Source organism: Pseudophryne corroboree, chromosome 4 (genome assembly GCF_028390025.1).
Source record: "Pseudophryne corroboree isolate aPseCor3 chromosome 4, aPseCor3.hap2, whole genome shotgun sequence".
NCBI lineage: Eukaryota > Metazoa > Chordata > Amphibia > Anura > Myobatrachidae > Pseudophryne > Pseudophryne corroboree.
In genome coordinates this window covers 753,071,856-753,098,754 of record NC_086447.1, presented here as the reverse complement: position 1 = coordinate 753,098,754, position 26,899 = coordinate 753,071,856, and the positions used below count along the sequence as shown (strand labels likewise).

The following is a 26,899-nucleotide window of genomic DNA, read 5'->3' as shown; positions in this document are numbered from 1 at the left end:
TTGTCGGAAAGCTGTCAGAAAACAGGTGGAACGGCGGAATAGGCGCCGATCCGCATGCTTCTGTCGGAAAGGGGCCAAATCCGACAGGTTCTGGCCCCATTTCCGACAATCTCAATCCAACTTTATAAAAAGTCGGACTGAGAAGTTGAGACAGGGGGGCGGCGACACGTTGTTTTAAGGGGTGTGAGGACCGGCGGGCGGGTGAGGAGAACGGGAGAGGTGATGGTGCGGGGAGGGGTTGTTACCTGCCGGAGCCGGGTCCTCCGGCAAGAGCCGGGTGAGTGCCGTGAGCTCCTGCTACGCTGCTGCAGTGTTCCCTGCTCTCCCCGCTGCGATGACCTGCTAGCAGGACGGAGTAGGAGGCGCCTGTTCAGTGTCCTTTGACAATCATTCTGACTTTAAAAACTATCGGAATGATTGTCGAGAACGGCCAAATTCGACAGGATCCTGCCGGATTTGGCCGTTCATTGAATAAGTCCTGTCACATCCATTCTGACAAATGAATGTCGGAATGGATCCGACTTTAATTGAATATACCCCATAGTCTTTAACAAGCATTTAACTGTGGAGATTCAAAATAAATGCAATTCTGAGCAGTTTTTATTAAGGGAAAAATAGATGTAGAGTGGCACTGGAGCATCTGGCTACTTCTATTGTCCACCGTTGTTCTAAGGATTGAACGATGGATGAGAGGGTGGGAAAGCAGTGTCCCTGAAGTGGAGTTTATAAGTGATCACTGGTAGGTCCTATTGGGGATAAAATTCTTCCTGATACCTCCAGGCATTGCAGGAAAAAGGTATACCCAGGCTTCCTGCGTCCCAATAAGAAAAACAGTTAGTTGGATGGATGCTGTTATGTAGCAAGTGGTAGGGATGAGATCGTGTAGGAGGACACTAGGGTGTCTGGTCCACTTCTACTGCCTGTGGTCATCCATGGGATTAGACGACAGGTAAGAGAATAAGTCAGACAGTGTAAAAACAGTAATAGTGATCACAGAAAGTCCCTATTGGGAGTTAGGAAGCCTCTGGTGCCTGTGCGGTATTGCAGGGGCTAAATTGACAATTAGACCCAAATGCAATAGTCTGTGAGTTGCGGGCAGAAGTAACATTTTGGTGATGTAGGCTTGAGATTTACTTTGAAAGGCAAATCCAATCATATATCTATTGGGCGCTGTTCCATTTAATATGCATTTACCTGACTGTCGTCATACGGTGGGTATATAGGGTAATACAGCGATGACTTGTGGGATAAGCGGAGAACTTCTTTCAGGAAATGTCTGCTGTAGTGTTTAAATATTGGATTCATAGCATAATGATGAAGATGTCCGTGCTCATTCCGTTGATGATGGTTGAAGTAGATAAAATCTTCAATGTTGTAGTGTGAGCGAATGTACTCAATGTCCTACAGAGCAAGGGGACACAGCGTGACATTTGTCAGAATGTTGGATGATATTTAGGAAATGCAAGAGACACAACACAGAAGGTTTCAGTAACACAGACACAATGGGGGTAATTCCAAGTTGATCGCAGCAGGATATTTTTTAGCAGTTGGGCAAAACCATGTGCACTGCGGGGGGGGGGGGGGGGGGGCAGATATACCATTTGCAGAGAGAGTTAGATTTGGGTGGGTTATTTTGTTTCTGTGCAGGGTAAATACTGGCTGCTTTATTTTTACACTGCAAATTAGATTGCAGATTGAACTCACCACACCCAAATCTATGTCTCTCTGCCCATGTTATATCTGCCTCCCCCTGCAGTGCACATGGTTTTGCCCAACTGCTAAAAAATGTCCTGCTGCGATAAACTTGGAATTACCCCCTATAAACGATACCTTTTTCTACAGACTGCAAAACTTGTACTATTATTAAAACAAATACAGGGTGAGGCAGGTGCAGATGTCATGGGTGTGGTATGCATGACCACTGGTCAGGAGACCGCCAGTCAGCATACCTCCTCCAAGACCCCGGCAGGGGGGGGGGGGCGAGCGCAACAACCCCTTGCGGTCGCCATGGGTTCTAATTCCACTCTATGGGTGTCGTGGACACCCACGAGTGGGAATAGTCCCTGTTGGTCGTCATGTCGACTGTCAGGATTGTGAGTGGGCGGGATGTAGGCAGAGGTATTGTGACTGGCGGTCTCCTGACCACTGGTCACGTGACTACATCCCACTGTCGTGCATGTGCATTAGCCAGAAGGCTATCGCTGGCAGAATCAGGCTGCTGGCAACACACCACAGGATGCCACGGAGCAGGGAGACATTGATGGACCTTGCCGGACAGATGAATGATACTAAATACCATAAGTATCACTGTGATACTAACTAAAATATGCCACTGGCATATATTATCATTGATAAATGGATCCCATAGAGTTAATTTCTGTATCAGAATCACCATACAATAACCCTGAGTGACTGAAGTTTACAAAATGACCTAGTTACATTACAATCATAGACACCTTAAAAACTGTTGTACTGGAGGAAGTATCTCCATATAGGAATAAGTTTGTGGCGGAACGCCATTCTATTAGTCATGAACTGTCTCTTGCTGGCCCATGCTTCCATTTACTTTTATTCAACATTATAAAGCACATAAAATGGGATAATAAACATATAATGTTGCCTGCACAGCCCCGGGAGCAAGACATATAGTACCTGGCTGATAGCTGCATAGAATGTCTTCAGATTGAAAGTGTTCAGTACAATAACTGATAATGGTATCTAATAGCAGCCTATTACATCCCTTTTATATGTCAGTACATTGATCCTGATATCAGCTCTGTCACTCTGAATGACAGTTGTTAATTATATAAATGAATATTTAAGGTGACAAACTATTATGCTATTGATGTTATGTAACCATAGTTTCTCCAGCTATAGGCACAGTCATGAACATAGGAAGAGGTGAACTTAAAGAGACTATAACATTCAAAACAATAATTTATATTTATAATAAAAAAAAATAGCTGTAAGGGATGAATGGATCTCTAACCTGCTTTCTTACGCTGTGGTGTAACAGCAAAGCAAGCACTTTGAGAATGGACGTTTGTCTGGCCGAGCCCCCAATCTGGCACACTTGTCATGTATTTAGTGATGATAAGAGTATGTATATATCTGTGTAAATGTTGGAAGCTGCAGCTTCTATGTCTGTAGCTCTGTCGAGTCACTATTCACAGAGCTGCACAATAAGAAACAGGCTGAATAGCAGTACAACATCCTATAGTAAAAGCAGGATGCGGTCAAACGACTGGCGGTCGGGATCCGGCAAAAATCCCAACCCATTAAAAGCATGTAATAGTAAAAGGAAGAAAAGAGTACATTTCAGTGTCTCTTTATGGGTAAGTCTATTGTGGCTTTATAACTGTTGACCTACAATTCTCACCATATGTTGGCTCTGTAAATCTATACTGAAACAGCTGCACTAAGGGCCTGATGGTTTACGTACATCTCCGATGTTTGACAATCTGAGCATGTGCAGATCTGTGTCTGTGATGACAGTCACAGTGCCCCCTGAGCCGCAGTATTGACATGCTGTAGCCATTTGGGGGCGAAAAAAGGGCAGCTACGGTCAAAGGTAGTGGTGGCAGTATGGAGGGGAGCAAGTGCTTTTTACCTGCTGGAGGGCCTGGTGAGGTCTTAGGTCCTCACCTATCAGCTGGCAACAGCCTCTCTCTCTCCCCAGCAGCCAGTACACACTGCTGTGCGCTGAGCTGCATGGGTCTGGGGAGGTTGCCGCGGCTGAGCTACAGCAGTACTCCTATGACTGCGGAAGGGGGGCAGGGAATGCCATCACACTGATTGCACCCCCCCATGGATCTGCCACTGACTGGGGGACAAATAGAGCACGCTGTGCAGGGCGCAGCAACACTTTGTGGCTTGTGTTATTTTTAAAGGGATTTTTAAACGGGGCCAAAGCTCCCACAATTACACCACGCCCCCTACATTACCCGGGCCTGGCCTCCCTCTCCACGCCCCTGGTGATGGCCAGCGTCCCAGAAAATGAGTATCGGCCCCCTTTTCTGGGCTTTCCGAGGCATCATGAAAACATGACAGATTTTGGCGCAGATGATCCGGTGCTGCATCTTTGGATGCAGCAGTGAATCACAAAAGGCAGCAGGAGGCATCATTTTACACAAGACACCTTGTGAGGCATTAGCATATTTTCACACAGCAGTTGCGTCCACACATGCAGCTGTTGTGTCTTCTGCGTCTATCTCTGAGTCAAGCATTAAGGGGGTCATTCCGAGTTGATCGCTCGCTAGATACTTTTAGCAGCCATGAAAACGCATAGCCGCTGCCTATGGAGGGAGTGTATTTTCGCTTTGCAAGAGTGCGAAATTGTGTGCAGCCGAGCGGGACAAAATACTTTTTTGCAGTTTCTGAGTAGCTCTGGACTTTCTCAACCCTTGCGATCACTTCAGTCTTTTTGGTCCCGGAATTGACGTCAGACACGCCTGCGTTTTTCCAAACACTACCAGAAAATGGTCAGTTGACACCCATAAATGCCCTCTTCCTGTCAATCTCCTTGCACTCGGCTGTGCGAATGGATTCTTCATAAAACCCATCGCCCAGCAACGATTCGCTTTGTACCCGTACAAAGCGCCTGCGCATTACGGTGCATATGCGTGCGCAGTAGTAACCTGTTCGCTGTGCTGCAAAAAACTGCAGCGAGCGATCAACTCGGAATGACCCCCTAAATTGGGTGTAAATAAGATCATGGTTATTCCAAAGTAGATGAAGCATGAGGACATGCAGATGCATTTAATGCTACAGGGCACTGTAAGAGTATCTCCATCAGAGAAGTAGATTTTATTCATTAGTGTGTGGTGGCAGCTGTATAAAAAATACTTCCCTGCCCTACTTCTGTATCCTGCAGCATCCTGCCCGTTTGCACCTCGTAGAAAGTTCCAGAATTCTATCTGCAATGACTTCAGACTACTATAGGCGCTGGGACATGCAACAGGTGAGTTTCCATTTTGTCAGGTTACTATGCAACAGGCACTAATATGTAGTGATAATGTCGATTTTATCTTAAACTATAAAGCTATACCTTTAAACACACTTTTACCATGGAGCCGCTACGGCTGCTAAACTTAATATTCACTCTATATACCTTTTACGCTATTTGCATAATGAGTCCCGTACCGCGTACGGACTCTGCGTACAAACGCCGCGCTGAGGGTACAAAGTACACGCAGCGCGTACACACTTAATTGATACACCTTAAACCTTCGTAGTAATGCAATGCAATGATATTATACTTTACACCTTATGCAGCGCTGACGGTACAAAGTACCTGCAGCGCGTACACACCTTATTAATACACTTTTGAACCTTATACAGTTAGGTAATGTAATACACTTTAAACCCTAGCAGGGAAAAGAGGACACAACACCGATTTGTAGTTAAACACTGGGTTCCGACACCACAGAGTAATATATCTGAAAGGGGGTTAACAATACAATTTATACACTACAATACAACAGAGTAAATGGCTACAGTCAATGTACATACGTGAGAATATTCGCATGCGCTTCCTGGTCCAGTCCTCCGCTAATCAGGTAGATAGCGTTAAGAGTCTTGTGTCTGGCCGGCCTGCAGCAGGCTTTATTTATACAAGTCTTCCAAAAGCAATACAATGGATACTGTAATCCCTTTGTCCATTGGACACAGGGATGCATCTTTACAGTACAGGAGAGGTCATAGGTTGATTTGAAAAGGTGGGCGATGTCTTTCTCAACTGCTCTTGTGGGTGATCTTCTCTGGATTCCCGCCGCATACATAATATACAGTAAATACAGTTTAAACCTATATTCTGCTTCTGCACATAACTATCCTCAGGAACATGCGATCTTCTGCAAACCAACACCGGAATGTTACCCTTAAAATACCCTACAGCTGGATACCAGACACCACCTTATTACCTTAGTCTGTCCCCTCCTATCATGCAAAGGTGAATCCCTTTGTTCTGAAATCATTTAAACTGTTGATACTTGCTGATGTGGTGCAGGGGGACTATGTGTACGATGGGCACTATTTGGATTAAATATGGAATGTTTTGATAGCCCTCCATGCATTCACAAACTCCGCCGTAAATACCCATACCACGCGCAGGACCGCGGGAGCGACCATACGCAAATTGCGGATATGTGCACGCACGGCGGAACAAGTGCCCGCGCAGCGGGCATGTGTGTGTATTTTATACGTTTTGTGTGTTCTGGAATATTTTTCGACTTTGACAGTCCACCCTTTGGCAGTCAACAATAACTGCCACTATCTAAACACTAAACAGAAAAATATACAATACAATATCTACAGATGATTGGATGGTAGGAGGAGAGGTGTAGGCGGGAAATGTATGACCTAGTGGGATAGTAAAAGCATGTATGTATGAATCCATGTCTGAGGGGCATGTATCATCGTGCCGTATATGTTCTAGATAAGCTTCGAGGTATTGCGAAGTATACATTAAATCCTTCTTATTCCGTATTAAGGGTCTGTAAGTGGGCCAACAAACACTACCGAGCTCTTTTCAGCTTCTTGTTCCAACAAATGGGGTGCATATTTAGTCAATGATACATGGAGGGGGAACATATGTGAGTGCTAGTATATGTGGATATCACCTGTCGACTATGTGTGTCACTAACTGAAGGTTGTAGAGATGAAGATAAGACACATATCTAAAATACGTTCACATAACATTTTCATAATCGTTCTTGGGTAGAGTCGATGTCTTTTCCGGATCGGTGTATCTGGGCAAAGGGGGAGACAAAGGAAAAACGGGTGAAAGAAACAGGTCATGGAATTCATTTGCAATCCTTATCATAACACTGTCTCTATGGATGGGTCATAAATTAAATCTGCTGCTGTAACAATGCCCCCGCTCCTTAAACTTATCAATTTTGTCCCGTGCTTGCGCCGCATCAGAATTCAAACACACCAAAATATCAAACCAATAATTATGACGACTCCCAGGATACAAAAGATAAACTTTCCCACACTCATAATAACATTTTGAGCCCACTCTCCTAATCCTGAGAACCAATTTCGTGGGTTCAACCATGAGACCCAGCCAGTCAGCTCATTACCCACAGCGGTCAGGGTAAGATTGTGCCTCCTCCGGAACTCCCACTTCAACTGCAATATATCATCCATCTTTTGATCGATAATCTCTGTGGGGTCGTCAGTGCTGTTTGTAATATACGTGCAGCACTTCACACCATATTGAGTTGCCAAAGTGACACAGTACCCACCCGTCACGGCTGTGATATAATTGAGGACCATCCGATGCTGGATCAGTTCTGTCTTGTAAGCTTGCAACTCCCTACCCGTATACCTGAAGGTGTCATCATACATCTCAGTGATATTATCTATCAAGTTCGCTAGCGCATGGATATACCTATAATTTATAATTCCTCTGGCAGTACGGGTGATGTTTAATGCGAGAAGGAATTGAATCCCGGTGGATTCGTGGATCAAATCAGAGGCTACGTGCTCTGTCCTTTCTATGAGGTGTCTCTTAACGATGTGTTCATAGTGAGTACGAGTATAAGGAGCCTGAGCACTGCGGTGAACGTCTTTCATCTTATCATGGGTTATGGTCATGACCTCTGGCAACACTCTTCCAACATAACACAATCCCTCTGAGTTCGGGGCAAGCCACTTATACGCCTTCCTCCCACATATGAAATAGGCATCATCAGGAAGAACATATGGGACAGAATATGACATTACCATATTACAAACTTTCCAAGTGAAAAACCCAATCCCTAGTTCTCCCATCTGCTCAGTACAAGTATCAGGCTGGATGATATGAGCACAGTACCCTGGTGATACTTCTCCAACCCACATGGTCTCTTTCCTATACCGGAAATACCTTCCACTGTTGGCTATTTGGCATACAAGTTCAGAGTCTATGGATATCCTATCAGCTCTATGCGAAAAGGCCATGGTCTGGTTATTCCATGTCACCTCCTGGTTTTCGGTAATTGGAAATGTTGAAGCATAATAAGGATCTATCTACATGAAACTAGTGGAGCTTCAAACTAGGGGGCCTAGAAATATTAAATTTCTTGTCCACCGGTCTCCCACCCCGTAATTCGAGTACCTCATCTATTGCTAAAGGGTACGGTACTAATCCTGACTTGCTCTGACCTTGAGGTATTTGTGAGCACACCCAGCATTCTGTTTGGTTTAAAACCTTACCCACTAGTGAGTGGTAATCACTCAATGGATGACGGTCCATGTTGATATTAAGGCTGGACTGACATCTCTGGATGCACCCATCCTCAACTATGTTCTCACAATTCCTACAAAAGCAATTTTCCTCAGCCAATAACCCTTCACAGTGCCTCCGAGCTCCCTGACTACCAGATCGTTTTCTGATACTCGCCTTTGCTCGAGTGATGTGTTGCTCTTGGAATTCTACAAATCCGTCCTCGCCATCAAAACCCATTCCAGATGCTTTCTCGACCTCTCTGGGACTTTCACCGAAACAGACTGTTCTGGTCAACAACAGGGTTAACAGGAAAACCCGGAATGCAGTCTATTGGGGTAAGTCCATCTTGTTAAGGGGAGAGAAAGGAAACAAGAAAGGGGAGGAAAGGGAAGGAGAGAAGGAGGGTAGTGGGAGATGGAGAAAATAATAAAAAAAGAAAAACTGGTGCGACAGCCGCCTCTGGTCTTGTTGTTCTCCGCGCTCAGGTGCCGTCTCAACAGTACTGCCTCTCAACCTTCCCGGAACAGACACTCCAGTGATACGATGTTCTCTACACTCTGCTCTTTGTCACGGGTTCTCTCTGGGTCTGCGACCTTCTTACAGTGGGACGAGTGGACCAAAGTCTCTCTTTCGGCAACCCTTAATGCTGTCGTGCTGGTTAGTAAGACTTGATACGGTCCTTCCCACCTGTCAATGAGGCAACCTGAGCGTAGAAAATTTAGAATCATTACATGATCCCCAGGTTCAATGTCATGACAATTACTGTTCGGTATGTCAGGAATCACCAGCTTTAGATTTCTATTTTGATCCCTCAACTGCTGGCTCATCCTAACCAAAGATTTTACAGTCACTTCGTTATTGCATTTCAAATCATCCTGGGGGTCTATCATTACATGGGGTTGTCGGCCAAAAAGAATCTCAAAGGGTGATAGGTTAAGGGGGGACCTGGGAGTGGTTCTGATGCTGTACAATACTAGTGGCAAAGCTTCTGGCCACAACAATCCAGTTTCAGCCATCACTTTGCTCAGCTTGTTCTTAATAGTGCTGTTTACTCTCTCCACCTTCGCACTCGCCTGTGGGCGGTACGGAGTATGCAGCTTGCTATTAATTCCCATCAGTTTGCACATAACCTGAAAGACTTCACCTGTAAAATGGGTACCCCTATCACTTTCAATTATTCTAGGGATACCATATCTACACACAAATGCCTGCACAATTTTCTTTGCAGTGAACGTAGCCATATTTGTGGCAGCAGGGAACGCTTCTACCCAATTGGAAAACACATCAATACAGACTAACACATATTTTAAATTCCTACAGGGTGGTAACTGTATGAAATCAATTTGTATTACCTGAAAAGGGCAGTCTGTTGGCAGGATATGGGATGGTTCTGTTGGTATTGACTTTCCAATATTCTTCCTCAAGCAAGTAAGACATGTCATTGCTCTCTTACCCGCATGAGAAGAGACTCCTGGCGCACACCAGTAGGCTCTCACCAGCTTACACATACCCTCTTTACCCAGATGAGTCAGACCGTGTGCTGCCTCAGCTAAGCTTGGAAGATATGCTCTGGGGGCCACTGGCTTACCCTGACCACTTGTCCAGAGTCCTGAGGACTCCTGGCCATACCCCTTTGACTTCCAGACCGCCTTTTCCTGTGGGGAACACAACTTTTGCATTTCAATTAATTTTTGTGTGTTGATTGTGTTGAATGTCAGTCATCAGTGATGTGATATTTGGTTGTATGGGGGTGCTGGCTGCTGATTTAGCAGCTTCGTCTGCCCGGCTATTACCAAGTGAGATTGGATCTTGGTTGTAAGTGTGTGCTTTGCACTTGATAACAGTCACTCTGTCTGGTTCTTGTATCGCTGTTAGAAGCCTTTTTATGTGGGATGCATGCGCTACAGGTGTGCCAGCTGCCGTCATGAAATTTCTGAGGCGCCATAGGGCCCCGAAATCATGCACTACTCCAAAGGTATACCTAGAATCTGTGTATATATTGGCTGACTCACCCTTGGCCAATTCACACGCTCTGGTTAGGGCGACCAGCTCAGCAACTTGTGCTGAGTGCGGTGGGCCCAGGGGTTCTGCTTCTATGATACCTCTGTCATCTACGACTGCGTATCCAGTACACAAGTCTCCCGAGTCCGTCTGTCTGTGGCAACTACCGTCAGTGTAAAAAGTAAAATCTACGCCTTCCAGTGGGTTGTCACTAATGTCAGGTCTCGCAGTGAAAGTCTGGTTCAGGTATTCCATACAATCATGCGTGTCAGTGTCTGCACTAAATCCTCCTTCACCACCATTCTCATCCTCCCTTTGTGCCTGTCCAGGCACACCTGGCAGATAAGTTGCAGGATTTAGTGTGCTGCATCTCTTTATGGTGAAGTTTACAGGGGCCATTAGTGCTAATTCCCAGCTTGTAAACCGTGCTGATGAGACATGTCTGGTTTGGGTGGAGTTCAGTAAGGCTGACACTGCATGAGGTGTATGGACTGTCAGGTTGTGTCCTAACACTACGTCTTCGCTTTTACTCACTAGCAAAGCTATCACTGCAACACTTCGCAAGCATGTGGGGAGAGACCGCGCTACGGTGTCCAACTGTGCACTGTAGTAAGCTACCGGCCTGCTGGCATCACCATGTCTCTGGGTTAGGACACCTGCCGCACACCCAGCACTTTCCGTACCGTACAATTCAAAGGGTTTCCCATAACCTGGCATGCCTAATGCAGGTGCCTGTGATAGGCACTGTTTGAGTCTCTCAAATGCTAGTTCGGACTCATTTGTGTGCGAGATCCGATCTGGTTTGTTTGAAGAGACCATTTCTTGCAAAGGTAAAGCCAGTATGGAGAACCCTGGGATCCAGTTTCGGCAGTACCCACACATTCCAAGAAAAGTGCGGATCTGTTGCTGGGTTTGTGGCAGAGTCATGTCGCGAATCGCCTGTATTCTATCAGCGGTAAGGTGTCTGAGGCCTTGCGTCAAGCAATGTCCTAAATATTTTACCCTGGTCTGGCACAACTGCAAGTTATCCCTTGAAACCTTGTGTCCCGTATTAGAAAGGTGAAACAGAAGCTGTTTCGTGTCTTTCAAGGACGATTCGAGTGAATCAGAACACAGCAGTAAGTCATCTACATACTGTATTAATACTGATCCGCTCTCAAATTGAAAGGATTGTAAACAGTCATGCAGAGCCTGGGAGAAAATACTTGGGCTGTCAATGAAACCTTGGGGTAGGCGAGTCCAGGTGTACTGTTATCCCCTGTATGTAAATGCAAACAGGTATTGGCTGTCAGGGTGCAGATGGACAGAAAAGAAAGCAGAACAGAGGTCAATGACAGTGAAAAATTTTGCAGTAGGGGGAATTTGCATGAGGATGACAGCTGGATTTGGCACTACTGGGAATTGGCTCTCAACTATCTTGTTTATCCCTCTTAGATCCTGCACTAGCCTGTAACCCCTCCCCCCACTCTTTTTCACAGGGAAGATGGGACTATTGGCAGTGCTGGACGTCCTGACTAGGATGCCCTGTTGTAGCAAGCGCTCTATGACTGGGTACACTCCTAATTCGACCTCTGGCTTCAGAGGATACTGAGGGATTTTTGGAGCTATCCTACTATCTTTTATTTGCACTACTACGGGAGCTACATTCGCCATCAATCCAGTGTCTTATCCATCTTTGGTCCAGAGGGATCCCGGTATTTGTTAGATCATTTCCTCTACCTTGGATGGACACCTGTCTATACCAGCAGAGTGTGACATTAGCCTTTGTGGGGTGTCTAACATATCCTGCACTTCCTGAACGTGATTCTCGGGTATATCCAAGAAGACACCCTCAGGAGTACAATATATGACACACCCCATTTTACACAATAGATCTCTCCCAAGTAGATTAGTCGGAGCTGATGCAGCTAACAAATAGGAATGCTTGGTCTGCAAAGGCCCTATCGTAATCTCCGCAGGTCTACTCAAAGGGTAGTGTTGCACTACTCCTATTACTCCCATTGGCGAAATTGTTTTACCCGTGGTTTTCATACCTACCGTTGAATTTAACACTGACCTGGCCGCCCCTGTATCTACAAGAAAAGGTAATGATCTACCAGCTACATCAACTGTGACCTCAGGTTCACTACCAAGGCTAGCAATCAACTTCACTGGCTGCAGACTACAGGTGTGGCCCAACCCCTATTGTATATTGTGACCCTCCCCCAGCGCACTGGTAGCTACAATATGTGAGGGGGGTAACTGAGAATTTTCGGAGGTCTGCCAGTCCCTCCTAGGTGGGTACCTCCTTGTTTCCCCTGCATGCGGCTCATAACTTCTCCTATGCGATCCCTATTATGTGTATTATAATGTGGTTCATATCCTGGTCTAGGGGGTCGATATACCTTATGTGTGCCTTTATAACTACAGTTCCGTGCAAAATGTCCTTTCTTCCGACAGTTACAGCATACTACTAAACGTGACTTACCATCAGGGGTCTGGGGTTTTGGCTGATGCGGTTTGGTTTGAAAAAAGAAGATAGATATACACCATCTAGCGCTAAGGAGAATACCACATTCACAATATATTTTCTAAAGGACTCCACACACAAACGTCAGCCGCCAGTGGAAATAATAACAGTTTGGTAGTACTTAACGTTTAGGAAAGTAGTCAACATGAAAACAGGTTTTTCTTAATCCATGGGTTTCGACAGTTTTATCATGTGAAAAGAAAAAAGGCGTATAATTGTGCAGATTATTTCAAGTGGTTTACAGGTTTTATTAAATGATTCCACTTACAAGCGTAGACTTTGAATTGAGCCTGATTAAATTCCAAGACTGGCAACATACGGCAGCAAACAGGTATTTTCACGGTCGTGATGGATTTTTCATGCAGACTCCATTATGGGAATGCACAGTACCATAAAGAAGAAATAAAAATAGTGCGAGTATGTAAAAACAAACCAAAGTTTTAATACACATATGCACTTACAGACACTTGATAGAAATACAGCATAACGGTTCCCCACTGGCAAGACAGCAAAGGTAAGTTCCTGATGTCCGAGGAATTATCCAGTTCTCACTTCCGGAATGTGAGTACTGTGCCGAACCAAAGATCTTTAAGCCACGTGGGGTGCCCCTTCTAAAGCCACGCTAGACGCGTTTCAGACCGAGGTCCTTCATCAGTAGCATGGCTTATACTCTCCCAGAACCTCCTTATATTAAGGGGAAGCAGGTGCTTCAAATTGCTGCTAATCGGTATTCTCCTCACGTCCGGCATGTACGGCACAACCGGAACCGGAAGTGACGTCATGGTTTGCGTTCCATACAAGCAGGAAGTCCTCCACATGCGTTCCACATATCGTGGAACCGGAAGTGATGTAACATTTTTCATTCCGCTTGATTAGGGGAGATTTTAATACGTTCCACGGTTCATTTATCATGATAGAATTACAAACGGAAGTCCATATATAAGTTCCTCACACAGCCGGTACTAAATAATCACATGACACAGGTATTAATATTAATACCTGTGTCATGTGATTATTTAGTACCGGCTGTGTGAGGAACTTATATATGGACTTCCGTTTGTAATTCTATCATGATAAATGAACCGTGGAACGCATTAAAATCTCCCCTAATCAAGCGGAATGAAAAATGTTACATCACTTCCGGTTCCACGATATGTGGAACGCATGTGGAGGACTTCCTGCTTGTATGGAACGCAAACCATGACGTCACTTCCGGTTCCGGTTGTGCCGTACATGCCGGACGTGAGGAGAATACCGATTAGCAGCAATTTGAAGCACCTGCTTCCCCTTAATATAAGGAGGTTCTGGGAGAGTATAAGCCATGCTACTGATGAAGGACCTCGGTCTGAAACGCGTCTAGCGTGGCTTTAGAAGGGGCACCCCACGTGGCTTAAAGATCTTTGGTTCGGCACAGTACTCACATTCCGGAAGTGAGAACTGGATAATTCCTCGGACATCAGGAACTTACCTTTGCTGTCTTGCCAGTGGGGAACCGTTATGCTGTATTTCTATCAAGTGTCTGTAAGTGCATATGTGTATTAAAACTTTGGTTTGTTTTTACATACTCGCACTATTTTTATTTCTTCTTTATGGTACTGTGCATTCCCATAATGGAGTCTGCATGAAAAATCCATCACGACCGTGAAAATACCTGTTTGCTGCCGTATGTTGCCAGTCTTGGAATTTAATCAGGCTCAATTCAAAGTCTACGCTTGTAAGTGGAATCATTTAATAAAACCTGTAAACCACTTGAAATAATCTGCACAATTATACGCCTTTTTTCTTTTCACATGATAAAACTGTCGAAACCCATGGATTAAGAAAAACCTGTTTTCATGTTGACTACTTTCCTAAACGTTAAGTACTACCAAACTGTTATTATTTCCACTGGTGGCTGACGTTTGTGTGTGGAGTCCTTTAGAAAATATATTGTGAATGTGGTATTCTCCTTAGCGCTAGATGGTGTATATCTACCTTCTTTTTTCAAATCACTTATTCTGAGTAACACGGATGCGCTACTCTGATATACATAACTAGCTGCATTATAGGAGGTTTTTTTGCGCACTAAAAACTGGTAACACTTTGTACACTTTTGATGCGGTTTGGTTGTAAGGGCATTTATACTTACTGTCATCAGCTTATCCCCCTGTGACTCCCTGTGCTTAGTGACGTTCCGATCGTGCTCGATAGCAGACTCTCTTAATGCAGCCACTGAGATACCTCTCCAGTTAGGTAGAGTGGTTTGTACCCTTGTTCTTAATGTCTCTTTTAACCCGTCCATTAATACTGACACAGCTACCTCCCTGTGATGTATATTGTCCTTAATGTCCTCGATCCCAGTGTATCTAGCCATTTCCTGAAGTGCTCGGTGGAAATATTCAGATGCCGTTTCACCTTCTTTTTGTCTTATGGAAAAGATTTTATTCCATTTGACAACAGTCGGGAAATATACTCCTAATTGCAGATTGATCTGTCGTACATTCTCCTGAGTGTACTCATCAGTGAGAGGTACTTCTGCGTCTAATTTACACTCAGTAATGAATTTCGCGGAGTCAATATTGGAAGGTAAACATACTCGTAGCATTGTTCGGCAATCTTTGTTTGTGGGTTCGGTGGCGTTACTTAATTCTTTAATGAACCTCTGGCATGCGACTAGATCCTTTCTGGGATCGGGAAATTCAGACATAATTGTCCTCAATTCTGACCGGGACCAGGGACAATGCATAGCAATGTTTCTGATGGGAGTGACTCCCTGAGCATCAGTCTTCCCATTGGGGACTGCGATCACCCTGACAGGATTTAGTTCAATTACGTCATTCTGAGTTGACTCCACAATCTGAGGTGCTATTGTCTCTGCATAATGTATGGTACCGTACTTACCTGTGGACACGACCTCAAAATCCCTCCGCTAGGGGGCCTTACTACTGATCTTACTGGTTGGGCCGTGCTCACCTGAGTGTTCTGTATGGTGGCTGCTAGAGAGAGTGCCGATATCGTGCTGGGCTCATCTTCTTGCTCGCAGTCCTGAGGAAAGTTTAAAATGGGATACAACTTGCAAGGGTTAGCGTTAGTGCATTTGTCAACTATACTCTTATCGGATACCAATATGCCATTGTCTGTAGCCACTTTTTCCCCTACAATATACGGTGGTGGTGGTGCGGTTGCCATCATTTTCCTGCTAGGTTTGGAACCTGCTGCATATCGCCCTCTTGTTGCCATAAATTTAAACAGTTTGTGTGTCTGACCCTTTGCTTTCGGGACTTTATCAGACATATCCTAATCCTTAAATTCTGCAATACCTCTGGTTCAAAACTGCCTATCTTAGGGAATGGTTCCCTATCTTCCGCAGTCATACGTTCCCATTCATTGCAAAAAACTTCTGTGTGTGGTCCATGCTTCTCACACATAATGAACCTCGCCGACCCCCTGGGCCGCGGAATGTCAACCTGAACCCTGGTTGAACGTCCCTTATTTGAGCAACTGGCCCCCATATTTTGCAGGTATTGTCCTTACGGCTAATCCCACAAAAAAAAACAAAAATACTCAATATAAGGCAACGGTGAAAGTTCTTCGAGTGCTTTCACCCACTCACGCCCACGTTGGCCAGTACTACCATACACTGTTGATAGCGCAGGCAATGTACCCAACCTAGGGCCCTACGTAACCTCTACTTACTGGAAGTATCTGGGAATAACTTACCCTTTCCAGTAAATATAAATTGTTGGAGATTTCCTGAGAGAGACCAGCGAAAAATCCCTAAACCTTTATTATACACAAATCACGCTTGCGTATGCTATAGTTAGCGCTAATGATACAGCGATTTTACGCAAAGCTCGCAAAAAGAGTATCACGTTGCGCTAATATTGCACCCACTAACGCGCGGTCCAATCGCACAGCGTATAGGTACTTGTTACTTATCCGCCGTACGACCAATGGAATCGATTTTTCAGGCTGCGAAACCTCAGCCGGAGCGTATAAAAAAAAACTATATGGGTAAACCTTCGCTAACCCCCTGGGCTGCGGTACTCTAAACCTCGCTGACCTCCTGGGCCGCGGTACTCGAAACCTCGCTGACCTTCTGGTCTGCGGTACTTCAATCTATATTAACGTGAGTCAGCTGCCTCACGCCACCAAGTCTCCACTCACTTGATGTACCACTCGACGGGATCTCGAATTCCCTGGGTCCACAAAACCTTTATTATGTTTGCTCACTCACGTTCGTTCACTCAAATATACTTTGGTTTTTCTGTACAGAAAATTAACTTTCATTCAGATAAACAGCCTTAGTACCAGAGGTAATACAGTAAAAAAGGTTTTATTTCAACTAAATTTGGGAAACCGAGCAATTTGTGCTATTGTAGCGTGGCTACTGTTCCGTCCCTAAACTAAACAATGCCATTGTGTAATTTGTACTTAGCGGTCGTACCCTTACGCACGTTGCGTAAACACGCGACAGTGCGTATGTCTTTACGTTGCGTACGCAGTCCCGAACTTTGTCCGAGACACGTGTACAAAAACCGTACGTCCGCAATAGTACAAATCCCACACTTCTATAAATGTAAGCGATATTACCTATAATCGCTCACTTAACACAACACAGTTGTCTTTCTGTATAAACCTTTTTAACTAGGCCAGACTGTGTTTGTGTTTTACGTTTACTTCCTTAATATTTATTCTATATTTTTAACTAAATAGCAACAAATTTCTCCGTACAGGTCTAAATGAATCTAGTAATCAGTATTTATGGTAACAATATGAGCAGGTATACAAATACAAAGTACAGGTGTATGCTTGTGTCGTGTGCGCATTTGGCGCCAAACAGAAATTCACAGACCTTTAAAATAGCTTTGCGTATTTACTTTACAGGTCCCACCAGCATCCCTACAAACCATGCAGAGCAGACGCCATCTAATCAGCAATAAATGAGGGTTTCCAGTGTATCCACCAACCAGGAGAAGGCTTACGTGGGATACCTGTCCGCCCTTTGCAGATAGATAAAGTCTGCTTTAACCTGCTAGGCTGCGGGTATGAGGAAAAACCGGACGATGCCCCCAATTGATAATGTCAATTTTATCTTAAACCATAAAGCTATACCTTTAAACACACTTTTACCATGGAGCCGCTACGGCTGCTAAACTTAATATTCACTCTATATACTTTTTACGCTTTTTGCATAATGAGTCCCGTACCGCGTACGGACTCTGCGTACAAACGCCGCGCTGAGGGTACAAAGTACACGCAGCGCGTACACACTTAATTGATACACCTTAAACCTTCGTAGTAATGCAATGCAATGATATTATACTTTACACCTTATGCAGTGCTGACGGCACAAAGTACCCGCAGCGCGTACACACCTTATTAATACACTTTTGAACCTTATACAGTTAGGTAATGTAATACACTTTAAACCCTAGCAGGGAAAAGAGGACACAACACCGATTTGTAGTTAAACACTGGGTTCCGACACCACAGAGTAATATATCTGAAAGGGGGTTAACAATACAATTTATACACTACAATACAACAGAGTAAATGGCTACAGTCAATGTACATACGTGAGAATATTCGCATGCGCTTCCTGGTCCAGTCCTCCGCTAATCAGGTAGATAGCGTTAAGAGTCTTGTGTCTGGCCGGCCTGCAGCAGGCTTTATTTATACAAGTCTTCCAAAAGCAATACAATGGATACTGTAATCCCTTTGTCCATTGGACACAGGGATGCATCTTTACAGTACAGGAGAGGTCATAGGTTGATTTGAAAAGGTGGGCGATGTCTTTCTCAACTGCTCTTGTGGGTGGTCTTCTCTGGATTCCCGCCGCATACATAATATACAGTAAATACAGTTTAAACCTATATTCTGCTTCTGCACATAACTATCCTCAGGAACATGCGATCTTCCGCAAACCAACACTGGAATGTTACCCTTAAAATACCCTACAGCTGGATACCAGACACCACCTTATTACCTTAGTCTGTCCCCTCCTATCATGCAAAGGTGAATCCCTTTGTTCTGAAATCATTTAAACTGTTGATACTTGCTGATGTGGTGCAGGGGGACTATGTGTACGATGGGCACTATTTGGATTAAATATGGAATGTTTTGATAGCCCTCCATGCGTTCACAAACTCCGCCGTAAATACCCATACCACACGTAGGACCGCGGGAGCGACCATACGCAAATTGCGGATATGTGCACGCACGGCGGAACAAGTGCACACGCAGCGGGCATGTGTGTGTATTTTATACGTGCTGTGTGTTCTGGAATATTTTTCGACTTTGACAGTAGTAACCATAACGCAGGTCAGTCATGTCAGATCACCCTGATGAAGTGGAGGCTGTTGGTGACAGGAGCATGAGTAGTAACAGTATACTTACAGTTTGTCACTGTCACAGACTACATAGGAGGATGTTGTATCACAGTTGCAACCTTTGGGTGATCAATCACTTTCTGTTTATGCTAATATGTTCAAGGTGGGATGAGATTACCAATAAAACAATTAATAATGATAAAAGCAAAACTACTCAGGTAAACGTTCCAAGAACAATAATTTCTCCTCTTTATTTATTCTGCGGGCTTCAAATACCTGTTTTTACCACATTATGCTGAAGCTAAACAGTAATACAGAAATTAAGGGCAAATGAAAATAAGATACCTCTTCATTTCTGAGAACGGTAACGCCAACTATCTGGCCGGCTACTTCTGCAACAAATGCCTGAACTGGTGTTCCGTCCTAAAACACATATCATGGAAAACAAGTTTGTCACCATTATGTATCACTGGAGTTTTATAAACTATAGGTCTCTGCTTTCACATCAGGTAATTACATGTTGTATATTCTACATTTCTCCACCCATCAAACTCCTTTTAGAACCAACCAATCAAGTACACGATGGAGGCCATTCAAATATTTACCTTGGTTTTTAGATTGGAAGATGTGTGACCAAAATGTCTCCCTCTCCCTGGAAACTACAACAGCTTTTGAATAACCAGGCAGCGTCCAATCAGAAGCCCCCAATACATGTACAGCCATGCTCCAGAATATTATCTACTATGGAGTATTTCATGCGGAGCAATGCCTGAATCTCCTGTATACCACCTTGTGTTAGTAAGTGCATACTGGGCAGATTTTTATTTTCAGTCATGGATTTTATAAAACAGCAAAATCTAATTTTGTTCAGTAGAATAAAGGAGATGTACACCCAGGATAATCTGCCCAGAGGAATCATCACTGTCAAAGCTGCAGAGGTCCAATGTGCAGAATCCAAGGGGATAGGTGTTTCCCTTCTTCTTGGTACACAGACACAGTGCATTATGCTGGTCTAATATCTGGGGTAGGTTTCAATGGAAATGACACTTCATGCTCATCTCACTGCCGGGTCCTGGTCGTTGCTAGATGACCGGTGTTTCAGAGCACTTCCGCCCAGCGCTCCCTGGCGGTTCCTAAGCAACCAGAACGTCAGGCAGCGGAGGCAGTGGTTCTAAGTAACCAGGGACGCTGAAGTCATATGTACAGTGTTGCAGCTGCACGAAGTTAACAATTACAAGGCACTCCCAGGCTAGCTCGCCCTCATTGGCTGGTACTGTTGTTAAAAGCCAACCCACCCAGATCCCAGTGCCAGTTATAGGTTGTGCCTTGTGTATAAGCCGCTAGCCTTGTCTGTAAGCCTTGCTGGTTCTGTGAATACTCTGCCAGATTTTCTGCCAATTCGTGTCTTGGTTTCTGCACTGTCTTCACCAGCCTCGTGTGCTAACCCTCTGTCTGCCTTCCCAGTGTACCTGTGCTCAACCTGCAAGATATACCATCTGCTCGGTGCCTGCATACCATCTACGCAGTACCTGCTAGCAATCTTTACTGTGCCTCATCTGCCCTGGCTGAGATTCCAACCCAGAATCTGACCTTACCCTCCGTGCTCCTGTGAGTTTCTAATCCTCAACTGTTCTCCAGACTGTTATCCTGTTGTCTCCAGCCTAGTGTGTGAGCCCCTACTGCTGGAGGTTTAAGCCCAAAGGGTCCCCTAAGTACCAGTGTGCGTATATAGCACTAAGGGTACAGTGGGGGGGGGGGGGGGATTGCTATTGGCAGAAGACCCTCTGGAGGGCTCTAGGGGTCTCACACCAATAGTGTTGGAATTCCCTAACACTTAAGGCAGCACAATGACTAGTTACACTGCCACGGATATTCTTTAAGGAGATCGTAATTATTATGTATATCCTATAAATGTAAAATCGTTTTTACTATTTTATTGATGGAAAAATTGCCCTACATACTAGAGCTGTATGTAACTTTAAACTAGTCCAGAAACTCTGCTTCATTCAAATCAGATACCCATGACCAATTTATTGTTGACACTAAGTTGAAGCAGCAGTGAAAACCAGAAAATACAATATTTAAAAATATATAAATTAATTTAAACTCCTGTTAAAATAAAGAATAACTGATTTTTTAGATATGTTGTCACTCTTATCTCTACTAGACATCCCGTAATGCAATCCTTTGAAGTCAGATTATAAATCAAGTGAAGGATGAGCCATGTAAATTATCTACCAATAGCTCAACTACAGAATAGTATAGAATACCGTAAGGAAGCATCCGAAATGCCACACTACAGTGTTTTCCATGAAAACACTGTAGCATAGCATTTTGTATGCAAATACAGTCGTAGTCACACACAGAATATAGGCATATTACATTACTTTGCGTCTAAGATGCATTTTCGTGGAAAATAAATATGCTAGTCGCTATCAAGTTACACGGCAGATGGCACTCGTGTGACTTGCAGTGCACGGAGCAAATATGTAAGAGGACACATCTGTAGCTATCATTTACCTACTACGTTCTATAAAATGACAGCTAGAATTTGATTGGGTGCTATGTGCAATACCTCCGTTTGTCTTCTTAATAATGTGTGCCAAATCTCCCCCTTAGTATAGTTGGGCAGATGTATTAAGCATGGAGAAGGGATAAAGAAGTAATCAAGCAGTGATAAGTGCAAGGTGATAACGCACCAGCCAGTCAGCTCCTAACTGTCATTTTTACAATCTGTAATGATTGGCTGGTGCGTTATACACCAAAAGTGCGTTATGTATCAAAAGTGTTAGGAAAAACACAAGGAAAAGGAAGCTAGTGTGGTTTGCGAAAGAAGTAGCAAATATTGTGAAAGAAAAAAAAGATGGCTTTTAGGAAATATAAGCAGACACAAAATAATGAAGACAAAGAGATATATCTTGTTAGACAGAAGGAGACTAAGAAGGTAATCAGATGTGCAAAGGCACAAGCTGAGGGGAAAATGGCCCAGTCAGTGGGTAAAGGAGGCAAAACTTTTTTTAGGTATGTAAGCGAAAGGAGAAAAACAAAAGGCGGAATTATAAAACTAAAGACAGAGAATGGGAGTCTTGTTGAGGGAGACAATGTAATAGCAGATCATCTTAATAATTATAATTTTTGCTCAGTATTCACTACTGAAAGAGAGGGGAAGAGGCCACAGTTAAGTTGCAGGGATATTCAGGAAAATGAAACAAGTACATTTACAGTGGAGTAGGTCCTAACAGAATTCTCAAAGCTGAAAGTGGATAAATCTATGGGGCCACATGGGATACATCCAAGGATACTAAAATAACTTAAAGAGGTGCTGGTAGCATCATTGACAGAATTATTCAATCAGTCATTAGCTACAGGAGTAATTCCAGAGGACTGGAAACGAGTGAACGTAGTCCCACTGTACAAAAGTGGAAGCAAGGAAGATGCAAACAACTACAGACCAGTGAGTCTTACATCAGTAGTAGGGAAATTGATGGAAACACTCTTAAAAGAAAGAGTTGTAGATTATCTCAAATCCAGCAATTTACAGGATCCCAAACAGCATGGATTCACTGGGGGGAGATCATGTCAAATAAATCTTATTGACTTTTTTGACCATGTGACTAAAGAGATGGATAAAAGTGGAGCCGTGGATATACAGTTGTGCTCATAAGTTTACATACCCTAGCAGAATTTGTGATTTTCTGGCCATTTGTCAGAGAATATGAATAACTCACAAACTTTTCTTTCACTCATGGTTAGTGGTTGGGTGAAGCCATTTATTGTCAAACAACTGTGTTTACTCTTTTTAAATCCTAATGACAACAGAAACTACCCAAATGACCCTGATCAAAAGTGTACATACCCCAGTTCTTAATACCGTGTATTGCCCCCTTTAACATCAATGACAGCTTGAAGTCTTTTGTGGTAGTTGTGGATGAGGCTCTTTATTTTCTCAGATGGTAAAGCTGCCCATTCTTCTTGGCAAAAAGCCTCCAGTTCCTGTAAATTCTTGGGCTGTCTTGCATGAACTGCACGTTTGAGATCTCCCCAGAGTGGCTCAATGATATTGAGATCAGGAGACTGTGATGGCCACTCAAGAGCCTTCACTTTAATCTGCTGTAGCCAATGACAGGTCTACTTGACCTTGTGTTTTGGATCATTGTCATGTTGGACCGTCCAAGTACGTCCCATGCGCAGCTTCCGGGCTGATGAGTGCAAATTTTCCTCCAGTATTTTCTGATAACATGCTGCATTCATCTTGCCATCAATTTTGGCCAAGTTTCCAGTGCCTTTGTAGCTCACAGATCCCCAAAACATCAGCGATCCACCTCCGTGTTTCACAGTAGGAATGGTGGACCTTTCATCATAGGCCTTGTTGACTCCTCTCCAAATGTAACGTTTATCGTTGTGGCCAAAAAGTTGAATTTTGGTCTCATCACTCCAAATGACTTTGTTCCAGAAGTTTTGAAGCTTGTCTCTGTGCTGTTTGGGGTATTGTAAGCGGGATGCTTTGTAGCATTTGTGTAGTAATGGCTTTCTTGTGGTGACTCGACCATGCAGCCCATTTTTCTTCAAATGCCTCCTTATTGTGCATCTTGAAACAACCACGCCACTTTTTTCAGAGAGTCCTGTATTTCAGCTGAAGTTATTTGAGGATTTTTCTTTGCATCCCAAACAATTTTCCTGGCAGTTGTGGCTGAAATTTTTGTTGGTCTACCTGACCGTGATTTGGTTTCCACAGAATCCCTCATTTTCCACTTCTTAATTAGAGTTTGAACACTGCTGATTGGCATTCTCAATTGCTTGGATATCTTTTTATATCCCTTTCCTGTTTTATACAGTTCAATTACCTTTTCCTGCAGATCCTTTGACAATTCTTTTGCTTTCCCCATGACTCAGAATCCAGACACAGTGCAGCACTGGAGGAAAGATGCAAGGGTCTTCAGCAAACAGATCACAGTGCCTTTGTAGCTTAGTAGCCATTCAAACCCGTTTGTGTCAACTTGTGTGCATGTTATCAGGCCAAAATCTCCAGGGTATGTAAACTTTTGATCAGGGTCATTTGGGTAGTTTCTGTTGTCATTATGATTTAAAAATAGTAAACACGCATTTTTCCCTTTCTATTTTTCCTTTCTGTTCTTCTCGTCCACCCTAGCAGAGTCCGGGACCCTAGAGATTTCCAGCGAACTACTCCCTCTCTTGCTTCAACCATGCCGTTGACATGCCTGTCCATTAATGTCAAGGGACTGAATACGCCCCAGAAGCGCTCTCATCTCCACAGGTCTCTTAAAACATTAAAAGGTGACGTAATTTTCTTACAGGAGACACACCTGAAATCAGACTCCCATCCCTTCCTGACATCTAAACAATTTCCCATGGCCTGGTACTCCAATCACACAGCAAAAAGACATGGGGTGGCCATCTTGGTAAGGGTGTCGGTCCCTTTCCAATTCCTAGACTGTAAATACGACACTGAAGGTCGCTATATAATGGTGCGAGGAAAAATTGGACACGAGGAGGTGACCTTAGCTAATCTGTACGCTCCAAACACTGCCCAGTCCAAATTCTTCCGCAAATTTTTCCACGACCTTTACTCATATAGACGAGGCAAAACACTTGTTGGCGGAGACTTCAATATGGCTCTCACGAACCTGGACAGATCCGGCCCCTTGCGTAGTAGTCAAACCCTGAACTCCTCAGTATTACACAGGAGCATGGCCGAGGCTGGTTTGTTCGATGTATGGCGTTTCCTTAATCCGACCACCAGGGACTACACTTTTTATTCTAATCCACACGATGTGTACTCTTGCATTGACATGTTTTTGAGTTATGCACCTCTTTCCCGGACCGCTTGCTCTTCCTCGATAACCCCGCTTACCTGGACTGACCACGCAGCATTAGCTGCGACATTTGACATCTTTGATATCCCTGACGGTAGACCGACATGGAGACTTAACGAGACATTATTGAAGATCCCTAACTTCCAAGACCTAATTAAAACTGAGCTTCGGGAATATTTTGAGATTAATGTAGAAAGTGACTGCAGTATAGCCACTGTATGGGAAGCCCATAAGGCGGTCATCAGAGGATCCATTATCCAATTTGCATCCCGCCGTAAGAGAAACCAGGAAAACCAAATTACTCTGTTAACAAATAACATTGCAACATTGGATCAGGAACACAAACGTACACGCTCCAAAAAAAACTTTAGCCGAACTTTCTAAAGCACGTGATGGCCTACAATCACTTTTGGCGGAAAATATAGAGCGCTCGCTTCGATGGGCTAATCAATCGTTCTATGACAAAAGTAACAAAGCACACACATTGCTGGCCAATCGCTTACGTGCCAAAAAGGCTAACCAATGCATCCATTCTATAAGACAACCCTCGGGTAACATTACCTACGACCCCAAAAAAATTAGTAGTGTCTTTTTTGATTACTACAAGACACTCTATAACCTTGAACCCCCGTCTGACCCTTTAGCACAAGCCGACCAAGCAAAACAATATCTAGACTCGTGCGCTCTCCCTCGGCTAGACGAGGAGACTAATTCAGCTCTCAATGCTGAAATCTCTGCTGAGGAAATTAAAGCTGCACTAAAAACCCAGAAGCCTTCTAAAGCACCTGGCCCGGATGGCTATCCGATGGTGTACTATAAAACCTTCGCCCCTCAACTCATTCCTCACATGGTTTCTCTGTTTAATAAAATACTACAGGGTACTCCTTTTCACACTGACTCCACGACGTCCCGCATTATAGTAATCCCGAAACCCGGAAAGGATCCCTCGCATTGCACAAATTATAGACCCATATCTTTGATAAATACCGATCTCAAACTTTTTGCCAAAATACTGGCATCACGTCTAAACACTGTGCTGCCATCATTAATAGATCCTGATCAAGTAGGATTTGTTCCTGGCCGTCAGGCCTCGGACAACACCAGACGCATAATTAATTTGATTCATCAAATAAACTTGACGAAAACACCAGCGATTGCTTTGGCACTAGACGCCGAAAAGGCATTTGATCGCATCTCTTGGCCCTTTTTGTTCTCTACCTTATCTACATTTGGTTTCCATGGTAATTTCATCACTGCAATAGGGGCTCTCTATTCTAACCCCTCATCTGCGGTCTTGACCAATGGCTTGAGCTCACCTCGATTTAGCCTGAAGAATGGTACCCGGCAGGGTTGCCCCCTCTCGCCCCTACTTTTTGCCCTATGCATTGAACCTCTTGCGGCCCGAATTAGACTTAATACTGACATCGGGGGTGTTACAGTGGGACAAAACTCGTATAAAATATCTCTGTTTGCAGATGACGTGTTCTTGACTCTCTCTAACCCTCTGATCTCTCTCCCTAATCTACAGAAAGAATTACTTTTATATGGTTCCCTATCTGGTTACAAAATAAACCACACCAAATCTGAGGCCCTTACACTTAATGTTCCATCCCATACCCGTTTGATTTTAACTTCCTCCTTCCCTTTTCTTTGGAGACCTTCGGCTATTAAATACCTTGGCATATTTATTACTAAATCCTACATCAGCCTATATCAGGCTAATTATGTTCCCATGATTAAAACTCTCACTCAAGATCTAGATAAATGGGACCGTTTATTTGTTTCATGGATCGGACGGATCAATGCCCTAAAAATGAATCTCCTACCACGTATTCTTTACCTGTTTCAGACCATTCCAATAATGGTACCCCGAGTGACTTTGGCTTCCCTACAATCATTGTGCAACAAATTTATTTGGGCTCATCGTAAATCTCGATTGAGACGAACATGTTGACTAAGAGTGCCACCTCAGGTGGTTTGGGATACCCTGACCTTCAGGCTTACTTTAACGCCTGTCACCTCAACCATA

General features: G+C 44.0%; 1 protein-coding gene across 3 annotated transcripts in view; it reads right to left on the bottom strand.

Moving 5' to 3' along the window:
- The window catches only part of CFAP61 (cilia and flagella associated protein 61), an 844,658-nt gene that overhangs the window by 621,135 nt on the left and 196,624 nt on the right, over positions 1-26,899 (bottom strand). For all 3 annotated transcript variants that reach the window (XM_063918168.1, XM_063918169.1, XM_063918170.1), the window contains 2 exons: positions 19,382-19,459; positions 1,195-1,401 (listed from right to left, as the gene is read on the bottom strand). In XM_063918168.1, the coding sequence (XP_063774238.1) occupies positions 1,195-1,401; positions 19,382-19,459 (285 nt within the window). The remainder of the gene's footprint in view (positions 1-1,194; positions 1,402-19,381; positions 19,460-26,899) is intronic.